This window comes from Ursus arctos, unplaced genomic scaffold (assembly GCF_023065955.2).
Source record: "Ursus arctos isolate Adak ecotype North America unplaced genomic scaffold, UrsArc2.0 scaffold_1, whole genome shotgun sequence".
Taxonomy (NCBI): Eukaryota; Metazoa; Chordata; class Mammalia; order Carnivora; family Ursidae; genus Ursus; species Ursus arctos.
In genome coordinates, this window is record NW_026622763.1 from 4,551,572 (window position 1) to 4,574,384 (window position 22,813).

The following is a 22,813-nucleotide window of genomic DNA, read 5'->3' on the forward strand; positions in this document are numbered from 1 at the left end:
TGGGCCAGGCACCCTGCTGAGGGCTGGCACGTGTCCCTCCTCTAACTGGCCTAGAACCCATCGTGTGGTCTTTCCATGGCTGGGAGTCCAGACCCGGAGAGCGAGGTACAGCCCAGGCCACTGTGAGAGTGCAGGTCTTGAGCCCTCGCTGCTCTAACTGGTGTGTGCCTGGCTGTGGCCCGGCCATGTCTGAAGCTCCACGGAAGTGCGTGGGGCTGCAGGGCGGTGGCGGGACTACGGGAGCTTTAGAGTCTGGACGGGTGCTGCTGTCCATCTAGGCTTTGCCTCCACCCACTGTGGCCCTGGGGAAGGACACTAGCTCTCTGAAGGCCTTGGCTTGTCCATCTGTAAAATGGGGATGCCGCGTTGGGCTTGTAGGGTTGCTGTCTGGGAATACGTACCGTAGCCCCTGGCATGCGCCGGCACTTAGGATGCCCATGGGACACAGAAGCTTCGGGGGATGTGTAGGGCAGCTGTGCAGGCTGACCCAAGCCAGTGCCAGGCAGCTTGGCCCTGACTGTGTGTTGCTGAGTCCCTACAGTGCCAAGACTGTCATCAGGGCGAGGACAGTGATTTTCCTTACTCTGGAGAGCATTTTACTTTTTAAGGAGGGAGGCGTGCCCCTCGAGTGCAGCCCTCCAGGCTTGCTTGTCTTTGCCCCTCCCCAGCCTTGACCTTGCTGTTCCTTCTCCCCCCAGCAACATGTCCAACGCCTTGGCCAATGCGGTATGCCAGCGCTGCCAGGCGCGCTTCGCCCCTGCGGAGCGGATCGTCAACAGCAACGGAGAGCTGTACCATGAGCACTGCTTCGTGTGTGCCCAGTGCTTCCGGCCGTTCCCTGAGGGGCTCTTCTATGAGGTGAGGATGTGCCCAGGACCCTCGGCCAGACTGCTGTATTGGAGCCCGAGCCCCCAGAAGCTCGGAGCCTGCTTTCTAGGAGCCCAGCCATGGTCCTCACCGCTGACTGATGGGCAGTCGTGCCAGGTCTTGAGCTTGCTGCACTTTGGGGGTGTATCCTCACGTGTGGCTGTGGGGCTGAAGGAGAGTCACCATTCCTCCAGCCTCCTTTGGGTAGACTCCGGCAGGCCACAGGGTGCAAACACCCTGCCCTGGTGGCACAACCCCATGTGCCAGTAAACAGAATAAATACATGGCATATCAGACGGTGCTCAGTGTTCTGGGTACAGGGACTCTCAGGGTGAGGAGGGTGGGTGGTCAGGGAAGGCGATGTTTGGGCAGACCTGAAGGAGGTGAGGGAGCCATGCACACATCTGCAGGAAGAGCACTCAACAGAGAGCACAGTCAAGTGCAAAGGCCCTGAGGTCAGAGCATGCAGGATACTTGAGGGACAGCAAGGAGCAGTCTGTCTGACATCTGAAAAGGACTACTCTCCACTCTCCTTGCTGTGCTGGGGAGAGAGTAATGTGGGCAGGCACAGAAGCTGGAGAACAGGTGGGACCAGAAGCTGGATTACTGAAAAAAAATCCAGATCAGGTGAAGCTGTCTAGACTAGGCCACACTGGCTCATAAGAGCAGATTGTTTAAATTTTCAATAATCTTGCCAACTAGTGGTTAAACATGACTCTTATTAAAAATGAAGTTATATAAATGTACAGTGAGATAAAATTTTATTGAAAACAAGGGTCACACATACTCAAAAATCACCACTTCCTAATTATTTTATTACATTTTCCTATCATCTATGCCTTCGAGGTTATTTGTCTATTGTACCTGGGTGGTGGAAACTGTACCCTGATGGCCGCCGCACCTATCTCAACTCCATGCTGATGTAGTTTCACATTGTCCATGGCAGGAATGGCAGGAATGGCAGGAATATTCCCACCATAGAAACTGGTCAATGCTGCAGATTGGACCCCGTCTTCCAAAGGGCTGACTGGTCATCATTTACCAGTGCACCACTGGGGGTTGCAGTGCAGGTGGTGACCAGGGCTCAGAGGCTGGGAGACTTCGAAGGTACAGCTGATGGGATTGACAGATGGATGGCCGTGCGGTGTGTGAGCGCCTACTGGCCCCGGCGGAGCCTTCCAGCCTCCTGGAAATGCTGGCCCACTGTACAGGCAGGGGGAGGGGAGGCCGAGCTCTGTTTGTGGTGGCCGTGTGCCTAGAACAAAGCCTGGTGCAGAGTAGGTGCTCAGGAAATAGCCGTTGCTGAAGGAATTTCATGCCCTGCCACCTCTACGGGCCACTGGGTAGGGTATAGTCAGTTGCAGCCTAGTCAGACGCTCATTTCAGAGAAGGGGGCAAACTAACCTTTCTTAAAAGAAAAGAAAATTGTCAAGGGAGAAGAAAGCAGGGACAGGGTTTGGCCACACTTGGGGCCAATGCAAGGGCCATTGTTGCCCAGGCAGATGGGAACAATGGCTGGTGCCTGGAGTGGCTCCTGCTGGCTGCAGGACTTGGGGTTCTCCCTCAGGCCCCCATGTTTTTCCTGTGTCCCTCTTTCTGTTTCCCCTCTCTGGGTCTCTTGTGGCCTCAGGGGGAAATGGACTTCGCACACAGAGAAGACACACAGGAAATAGGGCCAAGTGACATTTATAAATCAGACTTGATCCCAGCCCTTGGTTCGCTCCCAGGACCAGCAGGGCCAAGGTCTTGTGCAAACAGCAGCGGCTTTTGGAGGGCTGGCCTTGCCCAGTTCCCAGCTTCTTGGAGGCCCCTCACTTTGTACACCCGCCCTGTGGATAGGGCCAATTCCAGCCTATTCCCTCCCATCTCCAGGCCTTGCCCCTGCTGCTCTGGAATGCCTTCCTCTCAGCACCCCCACCCCCTGCAGTCTTCCAACTCCTTAATACCTCCTCCAGGAAGCCTTTTCCGGAAGGAGAGTTGGGTGATACACCCTGCTGCCTGCTGGTAGCAGTTGCACAAATTGGGGTGCTTGTCTAGCCTCCCCAAGGGCAGGTGCTGATCCAACAAAGACCGGCCAGCTGGGGGGAATGATGGGGGTTTGCCTGAACTTTCTCTGGTGGCCCATTTGCAGTTCGAAGGCCGGAAGTACTGCGAACACGACTTCCAAATGCTGTTTGCTCCGTGCTGTGGATCCTGCGGTAAGGGCTGATGCGGCACGCTCCTCTGCGCGCCCCGGGCTGGGCAGGTGGGCGGGAGCATGGGTGCTCTTCCCTGACCCCCTCTCTGAGCACCAGCTCTCTCCAGGCATCACCTTCCCCAGCTCTGCGAGGGGAGCCCTGGGACCAGGCTGAGCTCAGGCGATTGCCAGTGTGCACAGGGCTTGGGAGGGGGCTGGGAGGGGCCGCATGCTTGCCTCAGCGAGCAGGGACCGATCTCTTCCAGGTGAGTTCATCATCGGCCGTGTCATCAAGGCCATGAACAACAACTGGCACCCGGGGTGCTTCCGCTGTGAGCTGTGCGATGTGGAGCTGGCTGACCTGGGCTTCGTGAAGAACGCAGGCAGGTGAGGTGGCCGTGTCCTGGACAGGAGGAGGGCCCTCCACTGCTTAGTGAGCACCTGTGCCCACCTGCGAAGCAGCTAAGAGACTGCTGGTTTACAGGTGAGGGCTGAGGCTGGAGAGAGTAGGGGGTGAAGAGTCAGGGCCTGCTCCAGGCCTGGGGGTGCTCCCAGGAGCAGGCTGAAAACAGGCAGCGAGGAAGAAGGTGGCCAGAGGAGGGACCATCAGATGCAGTGGATGGATAAAGAGCTTTGGGTCATCACTACTGCCTGGCCACCCCTCACCGCGGACCCCAACCGCCTACCTCCTTCCATGTGCCCCTGGCTAAGTGCTGCTGGAGAGAAATCACTCAGCCAGGGGGCCCAAATTGACTCTGATGTTCAGGGCACCCCACTGTCCTCCCATAGTGAAGACCGCCCCTCCCGCTTTCCCGAAGGGAAGGCTCCCCTGCACCCTCCCGGTGCCTCCCCGGCCTCAGTCACCATGCACCATGGAGGCCCTGTCCCTGCTCCTCTCAAAGCCTTGCCCCTCCCCACCCTCTTCTCTGGCAGGGTGGTCAACTGCAGTCTGCGCTCTTTCTCCCAGAGCTGTGCTCCCACTGTGGTTGTCTGCAGCGTGTTCCAGCACCCTTGCTGGCTCCTCTCATGTGCCCCCCACTGCCAGTCTGTCCGGTGCCCCCATGCGACCTCCCTCCGCATTGCCAGACCCACGGGTCACTGCTGGTCCTCTCTTGACCTCTCAGCAAGCTTCACGGCAAAGCTTTTCCTTCTTGCTGAAACGCTTGCTCTCCAGGTGCCCAGGACCCTGTGTTCTCATGGTTTCCTCCTGCCTCATGGCTGTGCTGGGTCCTCTCCTCTTCTGACGTCCCTCCCTCTACCCGTGTCTCCATGTTGGCTCGTTGGGGGCTCGGCACAGGGGCCTCCTCTCTGTCCAACGTCCCAGAGTCCTGGGCGATTTGGATGTACACCTCCACCCCAGACCTTTCCTTCGGGTTCTCAACCGCTTGGTGTCCCCGGGCATCCCAAATGCAACAGGCCCCAGCCAAAGTCTGCTTTCCCCTCCGCTGACCAGCAGGTCTCCCCGTGCCAGTGAAGATCGCCGCCCACCCTAGATGTCTGTGTGCCCTGCCCTCTCCTGCCTTGTCGCCTCTCTGTTCTCTGCCACTGCACCCTTTGCTCTGGATGTTGTCTGTAGTGATCTCACCCATTCGCCTGCTCCACGTTGTCTGGTATTGGTCTTGGTGTCTGCAGGCCACCGGGCAGGAGCCCGTGTCATTGTCTACATGAGGGGCTATGGGGGGCAGATGGTGTCACAGGGATCCTGTGCTGAACGGGGGGCGCCTGCCGGGTGTGGGCCTCTCCTCCCAAGCTACAGTCCACACTGAGCCCTCTGCCTCCAGAGAGGCTGGAAGCGCTTCAGGAAGGAAAGCACTGCTGTAAAGGAGGCGTGCCCCCCAGACCTCCTAGCCCGGGGCCAGCGGTCTGAGGCCTGTGATGCAGAACTTCAGCGTGGGGGGGGCGTGTCAGGCCTGCGCGGGGCTGCCTGGCCTCTCCTGTCTTCACTTCCACTTTGCCACTCTTGGGTGGAAGGGAGGAGAAGTTCTGGGAAGCCAAACACAATGACCTTCAGAATCTTAAAGTACAGTTATGTTTATGATCAGTGTGATCAAGTATAAAAAGGGACCTGCTAGCATGGTCGGCGCCATGCTACGGAGTGAAACAGCTCACATGTTGGCCCACCGTGGCTGCTGGAGCCTCTTGGGAGGGAGCGGGGCTAAGGACACCCCTGCTGGTCTGGGTTAGTGGGAGACAGGGTCACATGCCAGGTGCGGGCTCCCTGCTGGAGTGTCCTGAGGCAGGGACAAAGCCCGGCTTCCCCCGCATCTGTCCCCCCCTGCCATGTGCTCGACCGACTCAAGAGGGATCAGGCAGCTGCCAAGAGCTGTGGGGATTGTCGGGCCACATGCGGGTCTGTGTGTGGGTTCATAGCAGGAGGGATCAAGAACCCAGCACTGAGATGATGTGCCCACAGGCTGCATTTGTTCGATGTCACCTGGTGGCCAGCCTGAAATGTACTTACAACACTCAGTTCTAAGTTATAATCCATGTCCCCTAAATGCAAGGGTCATCTGGGAGAGGTGCCACCCAGGGAGCTCAAACTCCTTCCCCCTCCACTGGGATTCCCGCACCCCCTGCTCTTGAGTCATTCACAGCTGCCTTCGGGGGTGCTTTCTGCAGAGCTCTGTGTTTCTTGTGGTGGGAAGGAGGTTGGGAGTCTAGCAAGCAACCCTTGGGAAAGAAAGACACTCATTGTTCAGGAACTGTTCCTCTGGTCTCCTTGCCCCCCTTTGCCACTGCTGAAGTCATTGAATACCCAGTAACTGCAAGTGAGCAGGGCCAGCCCAGTCTCTGCAGAGGGGGTGGCCGATTGGTCCCATCAAGAGGTGTCTTTTTTAGGGATTTGAGCATCAGATAAGACAGAACTAGGCGCTGGGTGCTGAGTTCCGCCCTTGGAGAGACTGGCAGTGGCTTGGGAGAAGGTGGACTTCTCCATCATGAGTCTGGGTGGCATGCACCCTGGGGGGGTCCTTCTGAGAACGGTCTGTGGTCCTGGGGCACAGGGCTGGCGTCCCGGGGCTCACAGCTCTGACCTGGCACTCAGTGAGCTCTCATTGGTTTTCCCTTCAAAGCTGGGGGGTGGGCCCGAGAGCCTTTTGCCACAGACCAGGTTGCACAGGGCATCGCGGAACTTCTCGGCCACAAAGAAATACATGACTGGGTCCAGCGCCCCATTGAGGCTGGTGAGGCAGGAGGTGACCCGGTTTCCCAGGGCCAGGACGCGCTGGGCGGCGCACGAGGTGCCGCTGCCGTGGTAGTGCAGCACGTAGACGGAGCGGTGGACGTGGTAGGGCACGAAGCAGACCAGGAAGATGGTGAGCACCACGGCGATCATGCGGACCGCCTTGTTCTTGAGGCGCTTCTCCACGCGGGGGCCCTGCCGCAGGCTGCGGATGATCAGCAGGTAGCAGGTGACAGTGGTGACGAACGGGAAGGTGAAGGCCACGGCCAGGGACGCGAGGGCGTGCTGGGAGGCCTTCTCCCGGTACAGCTGCAGGCAGACGACCGTGTGGTTGGTCTGCACGGTCTGCGGGCTCACCAGTAGCGGGGCCATGGCCACGGCCACCACCACCCAGAGGAAGGCACAGGCCAGGTGTGCGTAGAGGGGCCTGCGGAGCTTGAGGGACTTGACGGGGTGCACAATGGCCAGGAAGCGGTCAGCGCTGATGCAAGTGAGGAAGTAGATGCTGGCATACATGTTGAGGTAGAAGAGGAAGCCGGTGAGTCGGCACGGGATTTCCCCAAACGGCCAGTGGTTCCCAGAGAAGTGGTAGACGAGGCGCGTGGGCAGGACCAGCACGCAGGACAAGTCGGCCACAGCCAGGTGCATCAGGAATACGTTGGCGGGGGTGCCTGACTTGTGGTCCCGGATGAAAAGCCACAGGGCCAGGGCATTGCCAACAAAAGCCAGGATGAAATCCAGGAGGTAGAAGGAGGCAAAGAGGACGTTCTCCAGTGGCGTCTCCTGGCCACATTGCTCTGCGGTGGCCAGGGAGGAGTTGGTGGTCAGACTTGGGGAAGCCACCTCCAGGCCATTCATGCTTCAGCCGGAAGCAGAGCTGGGGGACAAGCCTGGAGGGAACAAGCAGACGGGTTCCAGAGCCTGGGACCTGCGAAGCACCTTACCTCGGCATCGCCTTGGGGAGGACTATTGAGGGCACCCCCTGTGTTCATCAGGGGGTGGGTGAGTGTCAGAGGCTTTCTGAAGCTCAGCAAAAAGCAAAAATGAAGCCAGGGCCTGGAGCTTGCCAGGCTGCTTCTGCGGCCGGCTTCCCACTGGCCACTGCATCCCTGCTGGGCACATAGGAGCCTGGGCCCTGGGTGGGGTGTCCCAGAAGTCCACTCTCTCAGACCACGCAGAGAGTGGGGAGTGAATCCCATCTATCTGGGCTCTGGGATGGAGGGAGGGGCCCCATACTTTCTGCTGTGCTCCCCGGGTATGCTTTCTGAATGGCAAGGGGTGGTGCGAGGGGCCCTTGAGCTCTACTCCCAATGGGTGGGTGGGTAGATCACCTATTACTTTCTCTTTCTTTCTTTCTTTCTTTCTTTCTTTCTTTCTTTCTTTCTTTCTTTCTTCTTTCTTTCTTTCTTTCTTTCTTTCTCTTTCTTTCCTCTTTCTTTCTTTCTTTCTTTCTTTCTTTCTTTCTTTCTTTCTTTCTTTCAGATTGATTTATTTGGGAGAGAGAGAGAGAGAAAGAGAGAGGAGAGGGAGTCCAAGTGGAGGGAGGGGCAGAGGGAGAGAGAGTCCTCAAGCGGACTCCCTGCTGAGCGTGGAGCCCAACACGGGGCTGCATCCTAGGATGCTGAGATCATGACCTGAGCTGAAATCAAGAGTTGGACGTCTAACTGACTGAGCCACCCAGGCGCCCCTAGATCACTTATTCCTGAGAGCCTGGTGCGCAGAGCCTTCCCCTTGCAGAGTGAAACCTGCTCGCCCCGAGTCCTGGCACCCTTCTTGGTGCCCCCCCACCCCAGGCCTTGTGGCACTTCCCACCGACTGCAGTGCCAAGTGTGTCGCTGCTTTATGCTTCTCTCCTGCCAGGTCCCGACCACCCAGGAGCACCTCACCAGCGATACAGTGGTGGGCAGTTTCCTGGGAGGTCAGAGGCCACCCAGGCCTGGATCCCAAGGTCTCTCGAGCTTTCTGGACTCAGCCTACCAACTCTATTCTAGACATCCTAATGTGTGGAGACCTGTAGTTTAGAAAGCCCTGCACTTGGGCCCCATGCCAGTAGGGGGGATTTTACTACCCAGAGAAGTTTAACAACTGGGAGGCAGAGTCTTTTCTAGGAGAGGAAGAGCTATTTTTCCCAGATGTAGTGAGACTGGCTATGGTTTTCCAGCCAAGTCCAGCAGCCCCAGAGAGGCCTGGGGCCCACGGAAGCAGCCTGTGTTTGACTGGCCTCCCGAGCCTGGTTTACTCACATCTGAGGGAGGCCGACTTCGAGCCTCGAGCCCCGCTGGAGACCATTTATATCCAGCGAACCCCGGTTCCGGGTGGGTGTTCCCTGCTCCCTCCCTGACAGAGGAACAGACTCCTGTGCTCATTTTGGTCAGCTCAAGAGATCCAAAGCTCACAAACAGCCTACCTCCCTCACCAGCGCTGGGAGTGGGAGGTGTGGGCAGAAGGCTGGGCATCAGGGCCAGAGCCGCCTCCATCCTGACCCCCCACATCCTGCATCCCTGAGCAGCCGCCAGCCCCTTAGTCTCATGCCTGGCAGACCCTCACTCACAGTGCAGCTTCTGGGGCTCCCCTAGGAGCCCTGCCTGTGTGGCTGGGCTGCAGAGGGTCCAGAGGGGGGCTGCAGCCTAGCAGCTGGAGGAGGAGCCCAGGCTGTGGCCATGGCCGGGTCAGGGCTGTTATCCCGGCTGAGCCTGGCTCTGTACTGAGCAGTCGGGGAGCCGGAGCAAGTTCTCTGCAAGTGTCTCCTGGCCTCGATTCCCTCTGGAGGCATGGTGGCAGCTCTGTTAGCACAGCAGCCCCTCGAGGAGGAGGAGGCTGGGCATGGATGAAGAACAGAGGCGTGTGGGGAGGGCCCGGCACACCCTTCTTTAGAAGATGGAGCAGGGCTAGTGGTCCAGATTGTGGGTGTGCTGGACTATCAGGCTGGGCAGCAGCTTGACCCTCCCCATCAGGCTTCATCAACTACCACTGTGGTCCTGTAGGCACCCCCCACCCTGCAACACACACATGGAAGGGTGAGGGCTGGCTGCCTGAGCCGGAGAGAGCCAGGGGCGATGCGGGTGAGTGGCAGAGAGCGTCTGGCCAGTCACCATCCTCAAGTAAAGGGGGTGACTTTGCTAATAAGATCACATTTTAGTTATTGGAGGGATCCAGGAAAGTTCCCTTGCGTGAATGATCTCCCCTGTTCCAGAGTGAGTCAGGATGCCTGAAATCCAATACAGAGGTTATTTTCCTGTTGTTTCCAGGTGCATGTGACCAGAGGGATGTTGCCAGGGAAGCCCTGGCTGCTGGGAGAGGGGATGGGGCCAAGTGAGGGAAGGGTGGTGTGCAACCCGGGGCTGGGTTCCTTCTGCTCTGGGTTGCCCCTCACGCCTGGACTCTGCCTCTCAGTGCAGTTGTCACCCAACCCCTCCCTGAGGGCTGCTCGGGGGTACTGACTACCCACCCCGCCACTCCTAAAAGGCAGGCATCGGTAGCCTCCTTTTACGGATTAGGGATTAAGAAGTCAAGGCTTAAAATCGGCTAACTTGCCCAAGGTTATTTGGCCAGGGACAGTGGCCCTAGATTGGGAAGTCAGCTCAGGGACACCTAGCAGGGACACCCAGCGCCTCCCAGAACACCGCCTTGCCTCTGGGGGCTGCCAGGTGCCAGGTGCCAGAGCTGGGAGTGTGTCTCGGCCTCGGGGCTCATGCTGGAATTGTCTCCCAGGCTCAGTGGCCCCTCCTTGGGGTCTGGCCCCAAGACTGGTGATGTAATTTTTGGCACCCAGTGCAAAATGAAAATGTAGGGCCCCTTGTCCAAAAAGTAGGAGTTCAAGATGGTGACAGCAGAGCATTAAATCGATTGTGGGGCCTGCCTGGCTGCACCAGTTGGTGGTCATGCCAGCACCTGGCTGGCTGCCTCCTGCCCACTGCCCTCAGCTTCCCAGCCCCGCTGAAGGCCGCGTGCACGGTGCTCTCTCTGGGATCTAGACTCAATTTTAAAATGCTTTTAGGCTTGTTTCTGGTTTGTTGAGGTTTCTTTACCCCTCCCACTGTAGGAGTTTTGATACTGATTTTGGCAATGAGGTCTGAAACGGGCCCCTGCTTCCCTCTCTCTGCGTGCCCTAGACGTGCAAGCCTCAGCCTGCCCCTGCCCTGCCGGCTCCTCCACGGTGCTGCGTAGAGCAGGGCGGCGTGGGCACGTGGAGTGTGCCTGGGCCTGGACATAGGGGCGTCTGGGGCTGTGGGTCAGGAGAGCAGCAGGGGGCAGGTCTTGGGCCTCCGCGCAGGGAGGAGTGGGCGGGCGCGGCCGCAGGAAGGGAACAGAGGTGGCAGGGCTGTGGTAGGTGGGCACGGCAGCTTCCTTGCATGGGCTGGCCCGTCTTCTTCCCTGCTCCTTCTTCTGGCTCCTCCCCTCGTTACAGTGGGCCGGTGGTGGACTGGTGGTGGCTGCTGACTCCAGCTGACCCTCATCGCGGTCGCAGGACTGGGCACAAGGCACTCACCCCCTGTCCACCCCCGGCAGTGGGACAGGAATACCACCTAGTGGGCCTGCCGTGATTCAGACCAGGGCAGCCTTCGATAAATCGGTTGTGCTATTATGCTAGAGAGTGTCTCAGGGACGGGGACATCCCATCCCTGCCCACGCTCTGAGTTTGCCTCTGCTTGGCTCCTGAACCCCCTGCCTGCCCTTACCGGGCTCTGGTCCTTACCTCTCACAGCTGGGTCCGGGCACAAGGGCAGGAGGGCTGCAGGGTGGCAGGTGGGCTGTGGCCAGTGGGTGGTGGCGCTGGCGGCGGGCTCCGTGCAGCTGTGGTGGAAGCCTGGCTATTTAAGGAGAGGAGGGGAGGCTGCAGCCCCTCTGGCCCTGAAAGGCCGCTTCATTCCGAGAGGTTCCTTGTTGTGTGGGCCACTCCTACGGCTGCCTGTGCTGCCACTGGGTCGTGAATATTCCAGTGTGTCCCAGCCCGTGTGCCCCCCCCCCCCCCACCAGCCTGGCCACTGAGCGCCACAGAGGCCGAGTGTGTGACTATGTTCGAAGCCGCGGAGTGGGCGCGGGCTGGGCGGGGTGGGAGGCCTGGCTGGGACTGACAGAGACAAGAGGACGTTTCAGCACAGGATAATTTCCTACCAATGGGGGGTAGGGAGGGGCTGGCCGCCATGGCAACGGGCCTGGGCTCCCAAGCCTGCACGGTGACAGTAGAGGGGGGTCTTGTGAATGGGGAGGGTGGGAGGCTGAGGAGCCTTGTTTGGTCGAATGAGAGGGGACTCTTTCAGGACACTTGCTATAGGGTCCTTGTGTCTTGCCCCGTATAATTAGGCTCCGTTCGGACGTGCAGAATAAATCATGGTCTTTATCTTGAGCGGGGCACAGCTGCAGGCCGCCTCATAATGGGGCGCTGTCTGTGTCTGCGAGGACACAACTCAGCCCGCGAGGCCTGGCCCTTACCTGTGCGGGTTTCTCCTCTGGACAGGAGGCCTGGGAAGAGGGCCACTGCTGCCCACTGCCTAGGAGTCCCCAGGACCCCTCCTGGGGGTGGCTTGAGGCTGGGGGTTGTTGGGATGTGGGCAGTGGCTGCTCCGGAGAAAGAGCGAGCAAAGCTCGTTTCACCCCATCTCTCCCCGAATGATACAGCCAGTGACACAGGGAACCAAATCATCATGCCTCATCTCAAAGCCCTTTGCATTTTTTAGTTAAAACATTAAGAAGATGTACATAGCTATCATTGAGAAGTAATCACCATGTGTGCTATATTGAATTTGTTTTTCACACAGTCCTGTGCAGTTGGGATTATTGCTTATTCTACAGGTGAGGAAACAGGCTCGGAGAGGTGCGGTAACTTGCCAGGAAGTGTCAGAGCCGGGGTTTGAACCCAAGCATGTGTCACTCCGCAACTTACGATTTGTGTGTGTTAATGTTTTGGTTCATTCTCGTTTTTCTGTTGCACCTTGATGCTGGAATTCTTAGGTTCCATCTTCATTCTACCTAGAAAAATAATTCGGCAGATTACCTTTAGATCCAGTGCTTGAATCAGGTCTGTTGAAAAGACGTTTTCCGGAGTGCCTGGGTGGCTCAGTCAGTTAAGCTTCTGCCTTTGGTTCAGGTCACGGTCTCGGGGTCCTGCGATCGAGCCCCACATTGGGTTCCCTGCTCAGCGGGGAGTCTGCTTCTCCCTCTCTCCCTCTCTCCCTCTTTCTCTCTCAAATAAATAAATAAAATCTAAAGGAAAAAAAAGACATTTCCCATCTGGGGGTCCTTGTGGGTTCCTTGGTCTTGGCTGGGAGCCAGTGGGGTTTGCAGAGGTTCGGAAGGACCGGCTCACACGGATTTGATACAAGGGTGTCTGACTGGCTATTTCCGTTGTTGGGTGATTGCTGACAGTAACTGCGAGGGCATCAATCGTTGCAGCAGAATGGGAGTTGTGTTAATTTCTATAACTTTGAAACGAAAGTTATTTCATGTGGCTAAGTAGTCACCAAAATTGGGAGTGGGGTCCTAGGGAATAAATGCTGTGTCTGTGGGGCAGAGGCACGAGCAGGTGGCAGGTGTGGTGTGGAGAGGGTGAGCCACAGTGGTCCGGAGGCTGGGGGAGCAGTTGGCTTGGGCCTGCTGTGGCAGGGGGTCTGGGTGTCTGGGTGAGTGGGGGTGGGGATAGGAATCTGGGGACCGAGGGGCAAGCCTTAGTCAGGGAGATGAAGACTGCAGTGATAGGCCACCTCTGTGTCCCGTGGGTAGGTGGAGTCAGGGGACCCCGGTGAGGGGACCAGCTCCCAGTCCTGGCCTGGCTGTATTGTCATGGGAGATGATACCCACTGTCTCTCCCTTCCTCTCTTTGACAATCATTCATTCACTAACATACCGGAGACTCAGACTGAGCTGCTACCCTGTGCGGGGCACAGCCTGGAGCCAGTAAGCCTTAACAAGTGGCTACGGGGCACTCATCTGCGCCCACTGTGGTGATAAGACACACACAAGACAAGCAGACAGCAGTGTTATGCTGCAGGGAGTCCAGACCCCAGCGAGGTGGCAGGCATTGTGGTCGAGGCCATGGACAGTGAGTTGGCCTCCCTGGCATCTAGGATTGGACCATGAGTCGGAGAGTTAATCCCTTAACTAGATTCCTTGATCTGCTTATAAAAGAGGCTGACTGTGGGTGTCAGGTCCCCGTGGAGGCTGGTGAGGGGTAGAGAGGCTCCCTGTGGATGGGTGCCTGAGAAGGCAGGAAGGGAGGGCCCGGAAGCACCAGGAACACTACAGACTGGGGTAGCAGCTGGGGGATGGGAGTAATGGATTGGGGCCTTTGTACATCTTTGCTTGGAGACCCTGAATCTAAATTCCTGCCACCTTTGAGACACAAGGAAACAGAAACCATGTTGATTTCTCTCTCAGTAGAGACCACAGCTGTTGCCCAACGCAAGGGGTAGCATCAGAAATTACTCTGAGGTCTTTACAAAAAAGACTCTGTAACGATAGTTCCTGGGTTTGGGGGCCTCCGTCTGACACAGCTGTGCTTGTCTTTGGAGACAGAAAGCCTGTAGATGTATGGGTCCCTCTTTGTCTGACAGACCCCAAAGGAAGGGGGTGTGCAGGCCAGACAGACCTGGCCCTCCTTGGCCGCTCTGCTGGGCATAGCAGGGTTTTCAAGCTAACAGTCACGATTCAGTTACACACCCGTGTTCAAAGACATTTGAAAAATAAAATTAAGCTTTCAGCAAATGGCAATGAAATGTCTACTCTATTCTATATGATGTCCTAGGCTCAGAAAAAGTGGGGAGAAGAAAACTATCGTGTTTGCTCTGCCATCCAAAGACGGCAAACACCAACATTCTGGTGTTCTCTTTCTAGTCATTTTCCAGTGCAGGAGCCCCCTTTTTAGAGGGCACGTCTGTGCCCTTCCTGCGTCAGGATTGGTTAGCTTGCTTTTCTGGATCACCGGCTGAGCCCCTTGAGGCTTACGGGCATGGTTAAAGCTTCGGGCGGGAGTCCAGGGGTCTTTTCTCCCAGGAGGTGGCCCATGCTGTCTGGGGAGGAAGAGGGGGAGTGGGCAGTCGGCCCCTGACACCTGCCTCACTTCCCACAGGCACCTGTGCCGGCCTTGCCACAACCGGGAGAAGGCCAAGGGCCTGGGCAAGTATGTCTGTCAGCGGTGCCATCTGGTCATTGATGAGCAGCCCCTTATGTTCAAGAATGATGCCTACCACCCAGACCACTTCAGTTGCACCCACTGTGGGTACGTGCAGAGCTGAGTCCCCATGAGGGGGGCAGGTGGTGAGCGGGTGGGACCCCCACCCAGGACAGTGATGGGACAGGAGGGGTGGAGCAGTCGGAGCGGGGGTGGAGGGCCCACACAGAGGGCATCGCTGCAGGAAACTCCTCTCTCCAGGCCCCTGTTCAGGGAGCCCTTGCATGAGGCTGCTGGAGACAGAGCGAGGGAAGGCTGGGCCCCTGGAAGCTGCGAGAAAGGAATCAAAGGCTTGGAGGGACAGGGCAAGGAGGAGGGGTTGGTGTTCGTGTTGGAGAGGGGAGGAGAGGGGAAAGCAGCCGCGGACGATTCCCTCATCCCTGCCCCAGACACCCAGTCTGGTGCGGAGGGGCCAGAGAACAGATCTGCTTCTCAGAGGGCCTGACAATGCACAACACAGACCGCCTTCTGCGAGGCCTCTGCGGGAATCTTGTGCCCTGGGGCCTGTCTGGGGCACAGGAAGTCCCCGAAGAGACCAGAGATCAGAGAGCCGCCTGCCCTGGGTGCTGTGTTGGACCAGAGTGGGGCCTCTCCGGAAGCTGCTCCCTGGGGCTGGAGGGGCTGGTGGGACCCTGCAATGGGGCAAGGGTGTCATCTGAGGCTCTGCTCTATTTTCCAGGAAGGAGCTGACTGCAGAAGCCCGAGAGCTTAAGGGTGAGCTGTACTGCCTGCCCTGCCATGACAAGATGGGAGTCCCCATCTGTGGGGCCTGTCGCCGGCCCATCGAGGGCCGTGTGGTCAACGCGCTGGGCAAGCAGTGGCATGTGGAGGTGAGCGAGGCCAGGAGGTGGGGAGTGCCCCAGGCTAGCTGTTATATTCGAAGTCTGGCCCTACAGCCCCTCCATGCTCCCACCCAGGCCCTATGGCTTGCTCCCAGCAGGGACCCTCCTCCTGGGTGCTGCTGCCCCTCCTCGTCCCTGGTCTCCATGGGAGCCAGGAGACCTGAGTGCACAGACCATGGTCAGGCAGCTGTCCCCACCTTTTTCCTCCCTGTCCTGACCTTCTAGAGGATTCCAAAGTCATGAGAAAACCTTGGGGACAGTCTGCCTGAGACACCCTATGGGATTATGGTTGGCAGAACCTAGCTGTGTACAGCGTCATGTAGACACGAAGCTGGGCACACCTGCTGGCGGGGCTCCTCAGGTGTGTCTGCCTGGGTCACCTGGAATGCTCAGCTCTGCACCGTGGGCTCTGATGGTCTTACAGACACTTGTTGGAAGGGAGACTTGCATTCCCTGATGCCCTGACTAGGCCTTGGGCAGCCTCTTCGGGAAGGTTCTGATGCAGGCCATGCCCCCCGGCCCCCATGAGGAGGGCGAATCCCCACATGCCATAGGAACTGGAAGATGCTGCTCAGTGGTCCGGGGCCTGCAGGGGCTGATCACAGGAGGAGGACATATGCAGCCTTCCGGGGAGGTGCTATGTGTGTAACAGAGCGGCCCTCGTGGGGAGGCCCACCATGCAGCAGGCACCTCATAGCACCTGATGACTTCGGCCGTGGTTGCTGGGGGCAGGGAGCAGTCCCAGAGAGCACGATGACGTGTGTCACTGTGCACTGGGGAAGGAGTGGGGTCTGCTGACTCGTGGGCAGTCCACGGAGGTGTCAGCCCCATTGCTCAGCGGAGAGCCCAGTGAGGCACTCCTTCCCCCTGCCCCCCGGGGTGGCTGCTCTGGCCCTGAGCCGCCCTGCCTGCCCCCTCTCCTCTCAGCACTTTGTCTGCGCCAAGTGTGAGAAGCCGTTCCTGGGGCACCGGCACTATGAGAAGAAGGGCCTGGCCTACTGTGAGACCCACTACAACCAGGTGGGGCCCAGGGGCAGAGGGAGGATGGGCAGGGCCTGTGGAGGCCCAGGTCTGGAGGGCAGCTGTGGGGCTGTGGGGAGCCCTCAGGGAGATGAGCTGGTGTGAGCGGCCAGAGTGCTGCAAGCACCCATGTGGGTAGGAGAGGACGGGGCAGCCCCTCCGGAGCCTGTGGTGGGTGTTGAGGCTGGCTGGGCTGGGTGCTCAGTGCTATTTCAAACGCTGACCCAGACCTGCTGTGGTAGCTGAATGAGAGGGCTCTCTGAAGTCCTGGGCTCGTGGAGGTGACATGTGCTGCTGTCCTTCTCCCTCCTGCCAGTCTGGCAGGGCTGCCCACTTGCTGTGGTCCAGAAGTCGGGGGCATGGCCCCGGCCCGGCCCTCTCAGGGACGCCAGCAGGAGCAACGGGGCCTTCCTGGGAGCAATGGCTCACTCTGCTGTCCACCCGACGGTGGGGATTCTGATGGGCCAGGGGTGCCCTCACCTCAGGCCTGAGACCGCGCCCCGCCAGGAAGGGCCCAGGAGTCTCAGGAGGATGCCTATTTGGGGTGGGATGGGGGCCAGGTGGCAGCCTTGGCCCTGAGCTGGGATATGACTGCCTGCCACCAGTTTGACGCCTGCTCTGTCCGCAGCTCTTTGGGGACGTCTGCTATAACTGCAGCCATGTGATCGAGGGTGACGGTAAGGCTCCTCTGTCCCTGCCCCCCACACCCCTGGCGCGTGCTGCTCTCCCTCTGGCGTGTGGGTCCTGCAGCTGCAGGGCCTGCTAAGCCTGCCTGCACCGCCCCTCACAGTGGTGTCAGCCCTCAACAAGGCCTGGTGTGTGCACTGCTTCTCCTGCTCCGCCTGCAACAGCAAGCTCACCCTGAAGTAAGTGGCACTGGCCTCCTGGGGTGTCCAGGGTGCGGAAAGCAGGCTGCACAGCCCCTTCCCCCTCCTGCAGCCCGTCATCAGGCTTTTGCTGGGGACCTGCTGTGGTTAGGCCCTGGGGATGCGGTGGCAGCAAGGGGCAGCAAGGGCAGCCCCAGCCCCACGGAGACAGAGCGTGGGGCCCCAGGGCCTGGTGAGAGGGGAAGTGATGTGAGCCTCCAACACACCAGCAAAGACACTGGGCTCTGAGGAGGGAAGGGCATTCCAGCTCAGGGAACAGCATGTTCGAAGGCAAAGGAGTCAGACCGCTGGCTCCTCCAGGAAACCGCAGGAGGCTGGAGCTGAGAGGTGAGGTGGAGCCCAGGTTTCTGAGGACAGTAGGGAGTCATGGATGGTTCTGGAGTATCAGAAGCCTCTGGGACAGAAAGGAGGCCTGGAGGCCTGCTTCCTTGTCTACTGTGACCCCTGGCCAGAGGCTCACCCTGGGACTGGGACTGCTGTGGGCCAGGGGCCAAGGGAAGCCCCCTGTTCCGCCCCTGCAGGCTGAGTGGGTGGGGCCTGGGCCTCTCCTGACTGCTGGACCTCCTCCCCAGGAACAAGTTTGTGGAGTTCGACATGAAGCCTGTGTGTAAGAGATGCTATGAGAAGTTCCCACTGGAGCTGAAGAAGCGCTTGAAGAAGCTGTCGGAGCTGGCCGCCCGCAAGGCCCAGCCCAAGTCCGTGGGCCTCAACTCCGCCTGAGGGGCCTCCTGCCTGCCCTCCACCTTCGTCTCCCCCACCTGCTGGTGCCCCCTTCCCTTGCTGCCTCCACTCCTCATTTCTGCTCCCTGTCTGTGGCCTCCTCCTCCTTCCTTCCCTCTTCCCCTTCTTCCCTCCTGCACCTCTTCTTCCCCCTCCTTCATTCCATCCCCCACCTCCCTCCCCTGTTCTTTGCTCACCACCCCCTCCTTTGGCCCCTAGTCCCTCACCTCCACCTCCTCCCCAGGCCTCTCTTCGCTCCCTTGCCACGGGCTCCTCTCTTTCCTTCTCTGCAGGCATGGGGCAGATGCAGGGCCCACGAGCTGTAGCTTCAGGTCCTCCAGGGACATGAATGACTCAGGGCCTGGGGTCACCTGGCCCTGGTCGTGGGCCACTGCTCCCAGCCCTGCTCGTCCTGACCTGTCCCATCCCTGCAGGGGTACCCGGCAGCTCACATTTTCCTGTGGGAGCTGGGCCAGCCTGCACCTCATAGTGGTCCCACTGTGCACACGTGGCCCTGGGGAGGCCACAGCCAGGCAGCTGCTCCAGCCCCGTGACCCTGGCCATGTGGATGCGGGCCCCTGAGGAACCACCCTGTGACCCTAGGCCACACACTCACTCAACCAAGTAGGATCCTTGTGCTTAAACTGCCACTGCACCCCACAAATCATCAGGAGGGACAAGGACCCCGCCCCCCCCGCCATCGCTCAGGAGGCCTCCTTCCTGCAGTCCAGCCTTGGCCACTCCACCCTGGACCAGGGGCCACTGTGGTTCCCCCAAGCTCCTCTGTGTCCCATAGCACTCGGGCTGCCTGCTCCCTACCCCCCCGACAAGGGCACACCGTGATCCTCTGGGTGCAGCTGGCCAGGGGCCGGATGGTAGTGGGCTCAGGTGGGTGGCTCATTCTGACCCTCCAGGGAGGACACTTCCTCCATGGCCAGCACAGGGCCTCGTGCTTGCATAATGAATGAAGGCTTATTTACACAACCACATGGCCTGTGTGATTTTTGGCGATGGAGTGAGCAGGTGAGGCAGCAGCCTCCATGGACACAGTGCTTTGGGGCTGTTGAATGCTTAGCGAGACAGACACCAAAAAGGACAGGTGAGAGAGATGTCCAGTTGGGACCCAGCTCTTGTTGGCAGGGCCAGGCTGCCGTCAGGCCTTGGAAACTAGTCCAGCCAGAAATGCTCAGTCCGTGAAGGCTGGCCAGGTGGGTAGGATGGAGCCTGCCAGCCTGGTGGGATGAACCCAGGCCACTGAGGCCCTGCGTCCAGCTCTGCTCCTGCCTGGGCACAGGCTGGCCTCCGCGTGAAGCCAGCAGCCAGTGAGCAGACAGTCCTGGCTTGCACCCGCATCAGGCCCTCCTGTGGCAGTTATGTGCCCCAGTGCCCTGCGGGGGAAGGAGAAAGGTGTGCAAAGGGACCTCACAGGAAGAGGCAGGAAGGAGGGGGAAAGCAGACGAAGGGAGGGGGGAGAAACCATGAAGTCATTCCCTGAGAATGGAGTTGTCATCCAGACATCCCCAGAGAAGTCACAATGCTTTTTGCTTTTTCTGGAAAGGACCTTTTGCGGGCCGGTGCCTCCTCGGCCTCCTGCCCACCTGCCCCCCCCCCCCCCCCGCCCAGGTTCTCTAACACACTGCACACTGCTTCAGGAATTTTTATTGAATATTCTTGGGGGAGTCCTTTCAGCCATCCACCCATCATCAGCCTGGAGGCCTGATACTCCAGGCCCCGCCCTGGGCTCCCCACTTTGGCCTCCATCATCGGCCCCTCGGGGAAGGAGGCCTACCTGGTGTGCTGAGGGGTATGGGGGTGTGTTCTGGGGAGAGGGCAGCATGAAAAGCTGGCAGGAGGGCAGGCCCTGGGCCAAGAAGAGGGCCTTAGGGAAGTGGCATCAGGACCCCCGATGGGGAAGGTTCTGCAAGTGGCCAGTTGAGTGCCCGGTGCTAGGGATCGGCCAGGGCTGGGGCCTGGGAACCCCGCTGCTTGTTCACAGAGCTCAGGAGCTGCTGCACATATGACGTCAGCAGGTCATCCATCTTGTAGCCCTGGACAGGGGAAAGGGGAGGTTGGAGGCCGTGAGGAGCAGTGGCAGTGCCGTGCTTCTGCCTCAAGGACACACTGGACAGCGTGTGAAGAGGCGAGCAGGGCTCCTGCTGCTGAGAACAGAGTCCTCCTCCCTCCTCGGAGTGGCCCGGGACCACAGGGGGCCCACACCAGGCCTTGCTGTCATGATCCCTGGATGACACTCCCAGCCTTTTTCCTGCGGCTCCTCCTTCTCAGACTCTGCTGGCCCAGCCTGGCCTGGCCCACGCTGGGCACAGGGAGCCAGGCCCTCATCATGAGCCACTTGCCTGGTGGCAGTCTGGGGTCCCCGGTGCCTCTGTGTCCTGTGTGTCCAGGTTAGGGGAAGGGACCTGGGATGCCCGGGAGGCCCCCAGGTCTGGGGCTCACCAGAGAGGTCTCACATAGCAAGCGGCTGCCCCGGGCCAGGCTCCCCAGAGCCATGTGGAAGTAGGTGCTGCCACTGCTCCAGCTGGAGATCTTGGTGAAGGGGTAGGTGGTGAGCGGTTCCTGGGGGCAGAGAGGGCAGGAACCAGCTGAAGCCCAGGGGGCCTAGGGGGCCTGAGTCAGAGCTGCTGCTCTGGGGTCCTCCAGAGCCCACAGGGGGGATAGAAGGGCAGGGGGGTACCACCTGTGCGGGGGTACCGGGACCCTGGCAGCTTCCCCAGCTCCGTTGGGGCCCTGCTGCTACCTTGGTCTTGGGGTGGATAAGTAGAACCCCGTGCCGGTTGATGGCGATGAGGATGATGTCCGGGTAGGAGGGCTCCGAGGTTTGCTGGGGAGGGGGCACCGTGGTTATAGTCCGGCCGAGGAGACCAGAGGCTACCTCCCTGAGGCACACACATGCACACACCAGCACACATGCTCCTTCCAAACCAGGTGGCCAGGCCCACCCTTAGACGTGGGTTTAAAGAGGGGCTTAGGCTGCTGCGGCCAGAGCCGGGTGAGGCCTACCTTCACCTCAAAGAAGGCAGACCCAAACGTGGGCCACCGGCAGATCCACTTGAGGAAGGCCACTTTGGCCTCGCCTACTGTCTTGTCCTTGTGCTTGTCATAGGCCAGAAGGATGTTCTGGGGGAGGTAAGGGCCAGTGAGGGCCTGAGTGGGGGCCAGGGCCTGAGCAGGCCCTCCACACAGGGTCGCTGAGGCCCCAGTCTAAAGCAGCACCTGTGTGCCTGCGGCCAGCCTTGAGGGCACTTAGAGCCAAGTGTGTCCTCTGCACATAGAGGACCCATCGCCCAGGTGCTGTGGACGGCATGGGGAAGGAGCGACACTCGCAGACCCAGCACACCCTCCATGCCCAGAATGTGCCCATCTTGCCCGTGCAGGGCCTGGCACCCATGTACCCCAGGGCCCCCTCCCCAGCCCCATCAAGGACCTTTTTCCATTCCTCAGAGGACATTAGACGTGTGAGGTTCTCAGGCACAAGTTCCCGCAGGATCTTGGGGATACTAGCTAGCTGGGACCGGTCATTGTCAAACTGGGCCTTGTAGATGAGGCCTGCCAGGTGGACAGCATCCTCCCGAGAACACTTGTGGAACCCACGAAGGTACTTGGGCAGCTCCTGGGTGACGGACATGTTGGTTTTAGGCAGCTGCCCCCGACCCTTCATGCTCGGGTGGCAGAGGTGTTAGCTCACCCCCAGCCAGGAGACAGAGGGGAGGGCTTCTGGCAGGGCCAGCGACCATCAAGGAAGGGCAGGGCTCCCTGATGTCTCACCATGGAGTTGGTGGCCTGCCCTACCCCTATGTAGTGGGGACCCTCTGTTCCCTCCCCTTCCCAGCAATCATGCTGCAGGTGTTGGTATGGTCATTGTCCCCCAAGGCTGCTGTCCCTCTGCTCCTGGCTGCAGAACCCTCGGGGGCTCAGCCTGCCCACCACATGGGGCCTCAAAGGGCCTCCAGAAGCCCCTGGAGAGGGGAGGTGCCCTGGAGCAAGGGAGCTGCTGCTTGCTGCCTCCTCCACCACCTCTCAGGGCAGGTGTGAGATGGAGTGAAGGTGCACCCAAATACCCACCAGGAGGGAGCCTGCCCCGGTACCTGGTGGTAATGAAGTATGGTGTCTGCATTCATGTCCTTCCCCGGGGTGACGTTGAGCCACAATTTCCGCATGAAGTACACCTGGTAGGGGAGCGTCACGGGGGCCCCTGGCCAGGGGGGCCAGTGAGCACCAAGGCTGTCCTGCGGCCCAGCAGACACTTGGACCTGTGCTCCCCACCCCTTCTTGTGGCCAGGGCATTGCTGCCCCCCTCCTCGGACCCCGCCTGCAGCACATGCGCCTTGATGCCCCCAACGCCCCCATCACTGCTGTGTTTGCTCCTGCTGCCTCTCCTGCTGGAAAACCTCATCCCTTCTTCCTCCCTCACCCCCAACTTTTCCTCATCCTTCAGGAGTAATGTAGAGGCCACCCTCCCCAGGGATGTTCCTGGACCTCTCTGTGGGGGTCTGGCCCCCACATAGCCTTCATCACCCTGCAGCCCAGCCATCTGTTCTAGGCCTGGCCCCATGCCCTGTCCCTGCCCGCCTGGCCCCAGGTCTAGCCATACCCATGACCCAGGGGATATGAGGGAGAACGAGTAAAGGAATGGGCAGGGGCTATGCAAGAGGTGCCAGGGAAACCTTCTGACCCTGGCCCAGGGAGGCAGACTGTCCCCCCACTCCCTGCCCCCTCCATCCCAGCCACATCCCTCCTTCCTTGCCCCCACCCTGCTCCCCTTACCTTCTTTCTGGGGCTTGTTTTTCTTCACCCAATCAGACACTTGTCGCAAGGAGTCGAAGAAGAAGTCTCCCTCCTGCTGGCTGATGACCTGGGGCGGGTGGGGGGAAGGCAGAGGGACGTGTGCATGTAGAAGGGCTTCCAGGGGAGACCCTCCAGGGGTCGCTGAGGGCC

At 59.6% G+C, this 22,813-nt stretch overlaps 3 protein-coding genes across 7 annotated transcripts in view; 1 reads left to right on the forward strand and 2 right to left on the reverse strand.

Moving 5' to 3' along the window:
* Positions 1 to 18,844, forward strand: part of LIMS2 (LIM zinc finger domain containing 2) — a 41,545-nt gene extending 22,701 nt beyond the window's left edge. For all 5 annotated transcript variants that reach the window (XM_026510216.4, XM_026510214.4, XM_026510218.4 and 2 more), the window contains exons 2-10: positions 699 to 858; positions 2,999 to 3,065; positions 3,310 to 3,430; positions 14,290 to 14,439; positions 15,071 to 15,221; positions 16,161 to 16,253; positions 16,882 to 16,930; positions 17,044 to 17,119; positions 17,713 to 18,844. In XM_026510216.4, the coding sequence (XP_026366001.1) occupies positions 703 to 858; positions 2,999 to 3,065; positions 3,310 to 3,430; positions 14,290 to 14,439; positions 15,071 to 15,221; positions 16,161 to 16,253; positions 16,882 to 16,930; positions 17,044 to 17,119; positions 17,713 to 17,860 (1,011 nt within the window). In that variant the 5' untranslated portion in view covers positions 699 to 702 and the 3' untranslated portion in view covers positions 17,861 to 18,844. The remainder of the gene's footprint in view (positions 1 to 698; positions 859 to 2,998; positions 3,066 to 3,309; positions 3,431 to 14,289; positions 14,440 to 15,070; positions 15,222 to 16,160; positions 16,254 to 16,881; positions 16,931 to 17,043; positions 17,120 to 17,712) is intronic.
* On the reverse strand, positions 4,883 to 12,437 carry GPR17 (G protein-coupled receptor 17). Its single transcript, XM_044388321.3, has one exon. The coding sequence runs from the start codon at positions 7,080 to 7,082 to the stop codon at positions 6,063 to 6,065; it is 1,020 nt and encodes a 339-aa protein (XP_044244256.2). The 5' UTR covers positions 7,083 to 12,437; the 3' UTR covers positions 4,883 to 6,062.
* A 663-nt stretch (positions 18,845 to 19,507) lies between the features above and the next one.
* The window catches only part of MYO7B (myosin VIIB), a 90,214-nt gene continuing 86,908 nt past the window's right edge, over positions 19,508 to 22,813 (reverse strand). Inside the window, exons 42-48 of the mRNA XM_026510210.4 lie at positions 22,643 to 22,730; positions 21,964 to 22,070; positions 21,303 to 21,488; positions 20,879 to 20,995; positions 20,616 to 20,699; positions 20,315 to 20,434; positions 19,508 to 19,908 (exon numbers count right to left, since the gene is read on the reverse strand). Of these exons, the coding sequence (XP_026365995.2) occupies positions 19,807 to 19,908; positions 20,315 to 20,434; positions 20,616 to 20,699; positions 20,879 to 20,995; positions 21,303 to 21,488; positions 21,964 to 22,070; positions 22,643 to 22,730 (804 nt within the window). The 3' untranslated portion in view covers positions 19,508 to 19,806. The remainder of the gene's footprint in view (positions 19,909 to 20,314; positions 20,435 to 20,615; positions 20,700 to 20,878; positions 20,996 to 21,302; positions 21,489 to 21,963; positions 22,071 to 22,642; positions 22,731 to 22,813) is intronic.

Bases quoted from the DNA above. Each gene is read 5' to 3' on its own strand.
- GPR17 (XM_044388321.3), bottom strand. From the start codon at position 7,082: ATGAATGGCCTGGAGGTGGCTTCCCCAAGTCTGACCACCAACTCCTCC.